Here is a 12,871-nt window from a genome sequence, read left to right on the forward strand (position 1 = left end):
GCTTTTACTTTGAAAATCCTTTACGTCGGTGGCCCCGCCCCTTCCTCTACGGAGCCAAGATGGCGACCGTTTAGGGTGGAAAGTGTCCAGAGTTTCACACTTCTTGTTCTGGAGCGTTCTGAGTGATTCATCCTGGTACTTATAGTGTTCTGATGGTTCTGTACTGACAGAGAGAACACACTGATGGACTCAGAGTAGAGAGAGGTAGTACACAAGAACAACATCTGGAACACAAGTACAACATCTGGAACACAAGAACAACATCTGGAACACAAGTACAACATCTGGAACACAAGTACAACACCTGGAACACAAGTACAACATCTGGAACAACATCTGGAACACAAGTACAACATCTGGAACACAAGAACAACATCTGGAACTGGAACACAAGTACAACATCTGGAACACAAGTACAACATCTGGAACACAAGAACAACATCTGGAACTGGAACACAAGTACAACATCTGGAACACAAGAACAACATCTGGAACACAAGTACAACATCTGGAAGATAGCAGCTAAGTATTAAATAGGTTTTAAAGAAATGGTGCACCAAAACAATACTGAAAAAAAAAAAACTTTTACAGCTTCTTCATTCATAACCATTCCCTGTTGTGTGTTTGGAGTTGTGTACCTGACAGCTGGTGTGTGACGATGACTCCAGTCCTTCATCCCTGACTGGGGATCCTCTGCTGGAGCCACTGGAGTCACCGATATACCCGTCCTCACTGGTCCCATCCTGAGGCCAGCAGGGTCGACGGGGACCAGCACACACTCTGCAGGTGGACTACACACACACACACACACACACACACACACACACACACACACACACACACACACACACACACACACACACACACACACACACACACACACACACACACACACACACACAGAAAACAGCAGCGTGTGTTATATGAACATGCGTGAACACTTCCTTTAGCTGCTGTGTGGACACACTGTGCCTCATTTTATACAAGGAGTTCTTCCCCGACTCTGAACTCTCCCTCAGTCTGCAGGGAATTCTACTTCTGTTCATAAACAGAGGACATGCAGACATGGATGGATGGATGGATGGTTGTATGGTGGATGTGGTTGGATGATGGATGGATGGATGGATGGATGGATGGATGGATGGATGGATGGATGGATGGATGGATGGATGGATGGATGATGGATGATGGATGATGATGGATGATGATGGATGATGGATGTGGTACCTTGTGTCCCTGGTGTGATGGATTGATCTGACTGGACACGTTGGCAGCAGACTTGTAGGGGATGTTATAATCTTCATCAGGATACACAGGAACTGACAATCTGTTGTCAGACCAGGTCTCTGTCACAGACTAGAGGACACAAAGAGGACAGGGACACAGAGATGACATATAGAGGACAGAGACACATAGAGGACATATAAAGGACAGGGACACAGAGATGACATATAGAGGACAGGGACTTATAGAGGACATATAAAGGACAGGGACACATAGAGGACATATAGAGGGCAGGGACATATAGAGAACATATAAAAGACAGGGACACATAGAGGACATATAGAGGACAGGGACATATAGAGGACATATAAAGGACAGGGACACAGAGATGACATATAGAGGACATATAGAGGACAAGGACATAGAGGACAAATAGAGGACAGGGACATATAGAGGAAAGGAACATATAGAAGACATATAGAGGACAGGGACATATAGAGGACACATAGAGGACAGGAAGAGATGAAACATGAGACCACACCCTCACAAATCAAATCAAAAATTAGGAAATGTGAGGAAGTTGTAGAAGAAGCAGCGGTTAGTTCTCCCTTGTCACGCTGTTTGACGCCGTCTCCATGGAGACGTGTCGGCGTACCTTGGGCGTGTCCAGGCTGTGGACACGGGCCGACGGGTGGTGCTGTGCGTTGCGGTGGTTGAGGAGGGCGAGGCAGCGGTTGTGCTGGAGGCTGCTGGTGTTGTCACTGCAGGAACGCGTCATCGCCGTCTTCTGCGCCCGCCGAACCGTCAGCTGACTGGAAGTCCTCTCGAGGCAGCGCTCACATCGCTGCCGGCCGTGAGAGCAGGACTCCGGTCGACGCAGTCCTAGGACATGTAATAAATAACATACAATCAATAACATACAATAAATAACATACAATAAATAGCATACAATCAATAACATACAATCAATAACATACAATCAATAACATACAATCAATAGCATACAGTAAATAACATACAATGAATGACATACAATCAATAACATAAAATAAATAGCATACAATAAATAACACAATAAATAACATACAATCAATAACATACAATAAATGACATACAATAAATAGCATACAATAAATAACATACCATAAATAACATGCAATAAATAACACACAATAAATAAACACAATAAATAACACGCAATAAATAACAAGCAATAAATAACAGTAGAGATCAATAGCTACTAAGCTCTTTCACCATCGATCAGTGTTGCGTTTGAAAACGAATGAAATCTGAACTGTTTGCACTAAATAATGTTTAATAGAAGAATACTTTTACAGATGAACATCAGTTTATTTCTCAGCCTGTTAAATCACGTCTTCATGTTCACGTGGAGATTTGTGAAGTCTGAGAAAATATTTATTTATTTAATTTCTTAATCTCTATGGCCGCTCCGGGGCTCCGAATATTTGAGTCCAAACTCCTTCAAACTGACCGTACAAGCCACGTTCTGATAAATCTATTAAGTTACATTATAGGAGGTGCAATATTATAATAATAATAATAATAATAACATTTATTTGTAAAGCACCTTTCATACAAGAAATGCAGCTCAAAGTGCTTCACAACAAGAAAATGACCTGCAGTGTTTCACATACAAAGGAACATCTAAAAATATAGAAAATAAATAAAATACACAAATTGAGTTAATATATAAAATAAAGTAAAATGCATTTTAAAGGTAAAGTAGTTCAAAGTGCAACAGATCTTCAGGAGCAGCGAGTTAAAGGCTAAACTAAGGAGACATGTTTAGAGTCCGATGATGTAGAAGTCACCTCGGTAACATTAAATCTGGGTGTGATGAATAAAAATAGATATGAATAAACGCCTATGATCTGAGATAAACTGGTAAATGAACGGTGATAAAATGTCAGCATTTAACAGAGGAAGACAACATGAGTGGAGATAAATACGTGACAACGTTTCAGACCGACCACGAAAATGAACATTAATAATGTGGACAATGAATAATGAACAAATAAGTGCGTTACCGTCGATGCTCCACTGGCTCTTATCCTTCCTCTGCTTGCTGTTTTCAACGGCCTCAGCAATGGCGTCGTTCAGCTGCTGCTCCGACACCTGCGACACAGAGAGGACGGACATTAACCTCACGGGACAATAATCAATAATCAATAATCAATAATCAATAATCAGACTGAAGTATCGATACTCAGAGAGAAAAATAAACTGTTCACAGGGTGTACAAAGGACGACATACAAGAATAAAGAGTCCCAGGATGTAAAAGTATGCTTTGCGTTCTAGTGGTTAAGTCGTAAAAACACCGTTGCTAGGCAACGGCAATGTGGAGGGCGTCTAGAAGCCACAGAGGTTAAAATTGTATCAAGCTAACAGGAAATGCAAAGACACAGAAGGAAAAGATGAGGTCGTTGGAAAAGAAAGAAAATGATCTAAGTTATGAAGATAAACTCTACATGAATGAAATTACAATATATTATCTGAACATCCAACCAAACATGAACTTCAATGACCTCTGACCTTTCTGGAAACATCAGCAAACTCGAGGCTTATAAAACATTTAGAGTTTCAACATCATGAATACCACAAGAGGTTCTTATGGACTTTCCTCTGTACACGGTGAATACGACAACATTTGAACGCAGCATAATTACAGATTTAGGAATTTAGCGAGATATTTAATTTTTTAAGTAAGACATTAAGTCATTTATGACCCTTTTATCAAGACTTACATTTTTGGTTTTTATGGGACTTATTGAAAATAAGAAGAGGTAGAATGAAGGTTGAACTTTATCTGAGTAGCTTCACATGAACAGAGTAAATAATAAATAAATAAAAACAATGAATCGGAGCCGAAATGGTCCATGTGGTCCTTCAGAGAACAACGAGTCTGGGACATTGTTGTTTGCCTTTCACTTAAAACTCAATCTCAAGTGAAGTGAGGAGAGAAAATAGGAGACATTGTTTCCCCTGAGCTCGTCTTCTCAGGCAGAGTGCCGCACATGAACTGACATTTACCAGAATAAATCTATTTGGTTTATCATTTCTAAAAGTGATTTCTATTGTTCAAAGATCCACTTGGCTGTTGATGATGAAACGGAGGCGCTCCATACTTTGGGGTCGGGGTGTCGGCTGGTGATGATGTGGACCGGACCCGGCCGGCACTGGCTCAGAACCGTGTACACGTCATTCAGCGCCATGTTGTACACCACGGTGTCGTTGATCTCCATGATCTCGTCCCCACACCTGGAAGTTCAGGGACAACTCATCAGAGTCTCAAATATATTGATCCTAAGCGCATCAGTGAAATGTTGACTAACAATATATTTGATTTTTTTCTGCTAAAATATCTGATTATGCAGTAAAATATCCACATAAAGCGACATTAAATTTTGTCATACTGATCTTTCACTGTGTCGCTGACAGGGAAACACTCGGCTGGACTTAAACAGAAAAACTCCACAATGTGTTAATTCAAATGTAACTAAAAATATGATATTTTCCTCATCTTAACTAAAAGGTTAACCAATTTAAATATATGTTTTTGTTGAAAAAAAATACATGAATGTATAATGATGTTTTTTTTATGATGTGCCTGCAGACCAAAGACCTGTTAACTGTTGCATTTTATTGTGAGGCACAAAACATGACAGAAAATAATCAAGGAAAAATGTATTTATTGGAAGTACCTTATGAAACTCTACTACTTACTTACATCATATACATGCAGGAAATTACTGCATCTTCCTTTTTAGGACCTGGATTTGAAATTATTTTCCTGCAGAAGGTATTTCAGTCCTCTTTTGAAACCGTGATGACCGTGATGCTCACTCACCTCAGTCGTCCATCCATGTGAGCCACAGATCCGGGAGACAGGGTGTGGATGTAGATCCCCGGGCAGCCGTCCCCGGACGGGACGCAGCACAGCCCGATCCCCAGACCGACACCAGCCTCTGGGATATCACATATTTAATATGACACTCAGTTTCATCAATTTGATCATGACTTTTAGCATTTACGCCCAAATAAACCAATTTTGGTGAAAAGTGACTTATCTTGGCTTGTAAACCACACAATTAGAAAGCCTGCATTAAAACTGGGGGGTAGAGTTATAAAGATGTGAGTCTTCAGCAGGCAGGAAGAAAAAACACAAAGACAGTCACTGGTTGCATTATGGGAAATTTAGGATTCAACTTTTTTGAGCATAACCCATATCAGGGACAAAAAAATCAGGATTCGCTGAATAAAATGTGAACCTCCGAAGAGAAGCGAGTGGTGAGTGGAGACTTCTGTGATTTTCAATGCGAAGATGAATTAAATGTTAAAATCCAAATGTTGAGTTTCCACTTATGAGGCCGACCTTTCTGCAGGACGATGTCCATCATGATGCGGTCTCGGGGTTTAGCGGGCTGACCCGGGACGTTCAGGGCGTCGCCGCAGCTGTTCAGGTAGTTGTAGTCGCCCATGTCGGCGCTGACCCGGGCCATGCCTGTGGTGGAGCTGAGGGAGCGGGACCGGCACAGCTGGGCCACCTGCGCCTGACCACACAGGGCCCCGACGCGCAGGCTGGTCCGCACCACCAGCGTCAGGAGGCCCTTCTTGATCTGCTGCAAAGACATTTCAGGGGAAACTTCAGATTTCAGATGTGAATGCTTGTATCAGCTGCAACGATCCTTAAAGTGGCCTGGTACATCCAAGCCAATTTAAAATGTAGTCTCACTGAACAGAGGTGAGTTTTTAGTTTTAATGTGTCTGTCTGAGACTGAAGAGGGTTTTTATGACAGGAATAACACCAGAAGGCTGCTGCTGGTTTCATCGTTGGCCTTCACGTGTTGTTTTCCATAAATTGAAAACACTCCAGTCTCATCACGGTCCTCCCGCTTGATGAATTTGACTCCCTGCTACTTCCTTCTTTTCCCAAAAATGTAAAACCGAGAAGGGACGTTGTTTGGACGCCGCGGAGGAGATCCAGTGATGCTCGACACGATGGGACGTCCATGGGATATTTTTGGATGATACAGGAGCTGTTTCAGACCTTTTTGATGCTCCTCTTAATTGGCAAAGAAAAAAAAACTTAATTTTCTAGCAGATAGGTTGGATGTACCATATCGTTTTGTATTATAGATGCAGACAGTTACTTATCTTTGATAATGAGTAAATAAAACAATGGTTATTTTTTTTGTGGCTACACAGTCAACACTTAAAAATGACTTAAGTTTCAGTGAGTTGATGTTTGTTTCCACCTGCACTCCGTTCAGTTCACATGAAAACTGTTCAGATCTGAACGTACTGCAGATGTCTTACTTTGAACTTGTGCAGAGCTTCATCATGAGTCAGACCGTGAAGCGATTCTCCGTTCAGCTCCAGGATCTCATCACCTGCACAGACGAAGAAACAGAAGGTCTGAAAAACGGATGCAATTCATCTTTAATAAGGATGAGAGTGATTATAAACACATTTATTCATAATTACTGTAAACTTCAATGCATTTAACCTTCATACTGCTGAACTGAGTTTTTAACTACTCTCACCTCCTATCACATATTTTGCTACTAACTGACGCTTCAATATCAATATAATATGACATTTCATACAAGATTCACATTGAAGAATTATTGTGACTCTCAAATCTAAATCTAAAGTAAAATATAGAAATATTGATAAAAACAAATATATTGAGGGACCGGCGTGTCTTTAAAATACAGGTCATGAAGAGCCTTTATGACTGTAAATATACCTCATTCAGTGAGAAAATATCTGAAGATCGGTGGGACAGCAGAGTTAAAGCCGCCTGTCGGACGGGTGCAAATATCAACTCATATTAATTATTAACAGAGCAGCAGATTGATACTTTATGTAGAAAACAGTGAGGTTTGTAAGAACTTTAAAATGAATGTATTTCTGGATGAAGTCTGCTGCTGCTGCTGCGTAACATTATTGTGTATTTATTTATTTTTGTGGATATAGTATTTATACATTGATCTTACTTGTTTATACTTTTTCTCTATTTTTTTCTTTTTATCTATCTCATTTTGATTGTATGCGTACTTTTCTTATTGTGTCCTCACCTGTTTCTTCTAACCGTGTCCTTATGCTGCTGTGGGATTAATAAAGTCTTATCTCTTATCTTATTCTGCAGTTTGAGGTCAGCGGTCGGATAGAATAGTTTTAAAATAGAGTTGTGGAGGTCGAGGCCCCGTCGTGAGCAGAAACAACAACACGCATGCCAATTAAAGCTGATTAAAGTCACAAACTTGATCCGAAGTGAATGAAGCAAGTGTGTTTTCTTCTAATAAAAAGTCTGCCTTTTGAAAACAAACCTGTGATTTTACACCTTGTACAAAGGAGATTTTATTATTTCCATCTACAAATGTACCTGAGTGAGTTTCATGTCACTCACCCTCCTGCAGCCGGCCGTCAGCAGCCGCCGCTCCTGCAGGGAAGATGGTCTTGACGTAGATCCCCATCGGTCCGTACAGGCTGTCCCTCCCTCCCACGATACTGAAGCCCAGACCCTGAGCACAGCAGCAGCACAGCAGCACAACAGCAGCACAGCAGCACAACAGCAGCAGCAGCACAGCAGCAGCACAGCAGCAGCACAACAGCAGCAACGCAGCAGCACAGCAGCAGCACAGCAGCACAACAGCAGCACAACAGCAGCAACGCAGCAGCAGCAGCACAGCACGTTTAACAGTCAACAATCATAATCAAAGTCTAAGAAAGTTGATTTATACAGACGAGAAAAGTAAACGGTCAAATTATTGATCACAGTGAGCTCGTTATGCAGCTGAAGTTTGAGTTGACATTATTTAGTCAAACTACAATATTACAAAGCTGCACGAAGTAAAAAATATTAAACTTGTAGCAGGAAAAAACTAGTTAAGTTATAGATTAAGAAATGAAGTGGTTGTATTGTTCCCACCTTTCCGTGGCCCTTCATCAGCACGATGTTACAGATGATGAACGCCTGAACGTTGCTGCAGGAGTGGAGCAGCTGGGCGGAGCTGAGAGAGCGGGAGGGGCGGTGAACAGGCTGTAAACACACACGCACACACACACACACACACACACACACACACACACACACACACACACACACACACACACACACACACACACACACACAACGGCAGGTTATGTTCAATACTTTTTTCTGCCTACACGATCAAATCATTGCATACTGGTGTAAACAAGTCCTCATTCACAAACTGTTTTTCTCCTTCATCATCAGCTTCCTCACTGAACTGTGCAGAATGTTTACCGCCCTCCACCTCCACCTCCACCTAAACGCTTTGAGCATCACAGCTCTTCTTTAATTAGAGAACATCCAGGCTGCTGTCTTCTTGTTTTGCTGGTGTTTTTAATCACCACTGCAACCGATGAGCGAGATCACACTGACTCCTGTTGATTTCCTCCTCCGGTCTTTTCTTAGATTAATCTGCTGCAGGGTCTGAAAGCTGAAATATACGGCTGTTCTCCCAACATTATTATTATTATTATTATTATTATTATTAACATCGTATTCTCTTTGCTCAGTGTGGAGCTGCTGTCTGCTGGAAATCAAACCGGCAGCAGGTTTTCTTTGTGGTGATTTGATTTAAAAAAAAAAAAAAACAGTCTGTTCAAAAAGATGCAGCTAGCAATAAGAAAAGTAAAATCACTCCTCGAGAAGAGAAAATAAAGCGTCACCACCGTAAGGACTCGATCATTCACGTTAAGGTGCTGTTGTAGTTTGCATTTTAAACTTGTTAGCACAAATCAAAGCACACACATTAAACCGGGGGATTTCCTGAGTTTGTCGTCCCGCCTTGTTTTAACCATCAACTTCTGTGAAATGCACTTTTCTGATCACATCCAACAGTCACAGGTGGGGGTGTTAAAAGATGGATGTCAACAGTGTTAAATTATAGATGTACAGCACTGAATGAATCATCTCTTTTCAGTCAGATGTCGGTATAAATAATCAGACTGTACAAGTAATCATTTTTTGTATGATTCAGATATCTGCCTTCATTTGCTGTCACTGTTTTCTTTAGAATCTCTGCAGTAGTAAAATATTTGTTCATCCTTTGGTCACCAGGTGAATTATTCCATTTTTATCCTGCTCCGGCTATCGGGTACATCAGATACCTGTGTGGTGGTGTGAGGAAACTCCAGCTGCTGGGACAGAGACTTCCTGTTTCCGTAGAAACCACCGTTCCCGTGGGGATGACCGGCGTACAGCTCCGGGGTCTTCATAATGATGCTATCTAGATCTCCGATCCAATAAGGATGAACACCTGGTTAAACACATGGTGTCATAAGAACATGAACATCTGGATTAGGGAGCAGTTACATCATTGGGGGACAATAAAACATATGAATCTCAGTTTAATAAATCTGATTGTAAAACAACAACCATGAAATATTTACGACTTTATTTATAATGTTCATTTGGTGTTAAAAAAACAACAACAACTAGCATTAGAATTCTGCTGACTCAGTTATGTTTATGTTAATTTGTTTCATTTATGTTGAGTTTTCTTTCCATTTAATCAGATTAAATTTCTCATTACTTTTTGACAACTTCATGGAGGACAAATATATTAGAAAAAAACGTACAATAAAATAGAGCAACAGCACAAAATATCTCCTGAGAAGTGCTGAGTTGAATCAGCTCCTCTGTGACACACCGCGTGTCCCTGACGTCGATTACACAGTTTGAGTATGTTGTTGAAAAGTTACATAAGGAATGACACTTTTTTTTAGGGTGTTGTCACTTACAAATGAAATAGAGGAGCTGCTCACATTGATGCTCATATGTCTGCTGCTCATATAAAACAGTGCAGATGTCGAGTCGAACTGGAACACAGCAGCTCTAAATGATTTACAAAGTCTTCTACTCAATAGTGACAAAACACACAAAAAGATCTATTCTAAGATTACGAGACTCTTCCTGCAATATAACGAGTGTATACTTAAATAAAGAGAATACAGAGTGAACATATTTACCGTAGAAAAATCTGCAGAAGGAAGTCGGCTTTTAATTTTTGGAAAAACATTTTGTGACATTTTCTTGGGAAAGTTTAATTTATTTTGGCCTTCTGATGTTGCAGAATGATTGACACCCGTTGGTGCATTTATTTATTCAAGTGTTGGACAAATTAAAAATGTGACCATCAAAGTTATTACATAGTTAATCCTGATTCCATTTAAACGGCATCTTGTCCAACACTTGTCATTTCACTCTGATCCAAAACTGTCAGGTGGTGCGACCGGAAATTGAGCTATTTTAATAAGTGAACATTTGGACCTGCTGGTGCGAGAGGAAGAGTCAGAGGATCATCAAAGGGGGTCATATTCATCCTGTGGGGACCATGAATCCCACAGGTGTCAAGATATTTCAGTCTGAGTTAAGGTGGTGCACCAACTGAAAAACCAACCAATGGATCCCCAACACCGACATCCCAATCAAAGTAACTGATAGATATGATTGGATTACAATGCACAGGTCCGTCTGTGTCCCTGATCCCTGACTGTCCAGGTCTTCGACCATCAGCCGTCTGTTTAGTCTCACATCGGTGGAACTGTGAAGCATTTTTTACAATCAACACCACATTTCCCACAAGCGGTGCAGCTTCCTGGTTAGACAAGGATATTATTTCTTTGGCTCGCACCTCCCTGAAGACCGTAAACATATTAGTAACAATTTTCCAATCGCTCCGTCTCTCCTTTCATCTTCTGCTTTCGTCTCATATGCTGAAAGCGTCAGCTGTCTGAACGGAGCAGCAGCCTTTCTCTGCAGTTTCTAAATGGTTTGGTGGGCGACTGTTGGCAACGGCGTCCGTCCTCATAGCGCCAGGCACGTTTCTATACTCGTCAGTTTACTTCAACGCAGTTATGCAACCGAAATAGCAGGTGAAAGTATTGAAGTATGCAATTTTAAAAACAGCCACAGTACTTCATCCTCGCCTCACCTCCTCGTCCACCAAGCTGGTTTTACCAAGTGGTAAAAACTGGTATCACCTTAGGTGGAATTTCATATTCATTTCAACATCTGCTTTACTCTTCTTACAGGGAAGCTTTTTTTTCAGCCTAAATTTTCAGACTCCACCACTTGTATGTCATAATATAAGCCTGAACTCTTTTACAGACCTCTACAGGATTGCATTTCGTACATTATATTTTATACATCACCAATTTTTATCATGCTGCTTTATCTATAATCATAACTCTCACTGCCAAACCGACATTGTTTATTCTATGTGCAATATTCCTTGATAATATAAAAAAAAAAAAAAAGGAACAGCAGCCTCCTCCTGTTTGTGCACTTCTTTACCCCAATTTGATCGTTTTACATCCAAAGTAAAACACGAGCATTGATAGCTGTTTCATGTTGGCAGATGTTGATTGGTTCTGTGACTGTTGAATGAAAACTGTGTTTTACACACTGGTTGAATTGGAGCGCATCCTGTTGTTGGCCGTCTGTCCCGGTGGACTGTCCTCAGGCTTCTCCGTCTCCCAGCATCTGTCCTCATTCACCTCTGGGATGGGTAACTACGAACACACAGAGGAGCACACACAGTCGTGTTCCCATCATTTCACAGGAAACCACGTTGACTCGTGCTCATGTACACGGCTATGTCCGATTCTTATGAATGAAGAAGGAGCAAACGGACGCAACCATCCAAACTTTACGCCGGCGGAATCAGACAGACTCGTCTGGAGGTTCAGGCTCTAATCTCTGAATTTATGGTACTACGAGTCGGCCTCCACGGTCTGATCGCGGGCTCGGGAAGAGGTAACTAATATGTTACCCAGTGTAGACAGCAGTTCAGTCATGGAAGACCAAAACCTGCATCTTATAGACGCCAAACACTGATGTCAAAGGGAACAAAGAACACTCATCCAGGTGGATCAATAAGTTCTGATTCTGCTCATCATGCACGTAAACAGAGCATTGTGATGTGCACGGAGCAGCAGGAAGGTCCAACACTAATGAGTAAATGCTTGATCATCCTCAGTTCCTGAGTTACACTTGTTTTCGTGACCACTGCAGAGCACTCTTCAGGAAGTCTACGGCAATGAAGGAATGAGTTGTACGAGGTGTTTTGAGTGGCATTCACATTTCCGAGGGGCATAATGTTAAAGAAAACTAAAAAGGTGAATCAGGTCAGACCACGAGGTGGGTTTTCTTTCCATTCACGGGCTGCGCAGGGTGGATTAATCCTCCACGGTCAGACGGTCAACATGAGTCCTGCTAGCCGTCACATTCAGTAAACATGACCTGAGCTGTGGCGTGACGGCACTTAAGATCTCCGACACGACAATGTGCCTGTTTACAGCACGTTGAAAATGAGCAAACCTGCTCAAATTTTAGGTGTGTAAAACATCGCAGACGCACCTGGACCAGGTCTCATAAAAGCATGCGTAACTCAGGTGCTGATTTTGCGATGAAACTTGGAGTAATTACTCACGAAGGGTTAATGTTCTCTGTGCACATCAAGATGTTGGACTTTGTTTGCACACATGAGGAGCAGTCTTGGTGCTTATTGATCCTGACTGGGAGGCCGTGGCTCAGATGGTAGAGTGGGTTGAACACTAATTAGAAGGGTGGTGGTTCAATCCCCAGCT

General features: G+C 41.5%; 1 protein-coding gene across 1 annotated transcript in view; it reads right to left on the reverse strand.

The window, feature by feature from the left end:
- Nucleotides 1-12,871, reverse strand: part of il16 (interleukin 16) — a 40,141-nt gene that overhangs the window by 11,052 nt on the left and 16,218 nt on the right. Inside the window, 12 exon segments of the mRNA XM_069711452.1 lie at nucleotides 639-791; nucleotides 1,228-1,356; nucleotides 1,880-2,106; nucleotides 3,273-3,360; nucleotides 4,372-4,504; nucleotides 5,094-5,211; nucleotides 5,619-5,865; nucleotides 6,563-6,636; nucleotides 7,659-7,773; nucleotides 8,181-8,291; nucleotides 9,389-9,537; nucleotides 11,689-11,794. Coding sequence (XP_069567553.1) covers nucleotides 639-791; nucleotides 1,228-1,356; nucleotides 1,880-2,106; nucleotides 3,273-3,360; nucleotides 4,372-4,504; nucleotides 5,094-5,211; nucleotides 5,619-5,865; nucleotides 6,563-6,636; nucleotides 7,659-7,773; nucleotides 8,181-8,291; nucleotides 9,389-9,537; nucleotides 11,689-11,794 — 1,650 coding nt within the window.

The sequence above is a fragment of the Brachyistius frenatus genome, unplaced genomic scaffold (assembly GCF_029030835.1).
Source record: "Brachyistius frenatus isolate BFR_SWC_R1_liver_20210118 unplaced genomic scaffold, ASM2903083v1 Contig_100, whole genome shotgun sequence".
NCBI classification, from domain to species: Eukaryota; Metazoa; Chordata; class Actinopteri; family Embiotocidae; genus Brachyistius; species Brachyistius frenatus.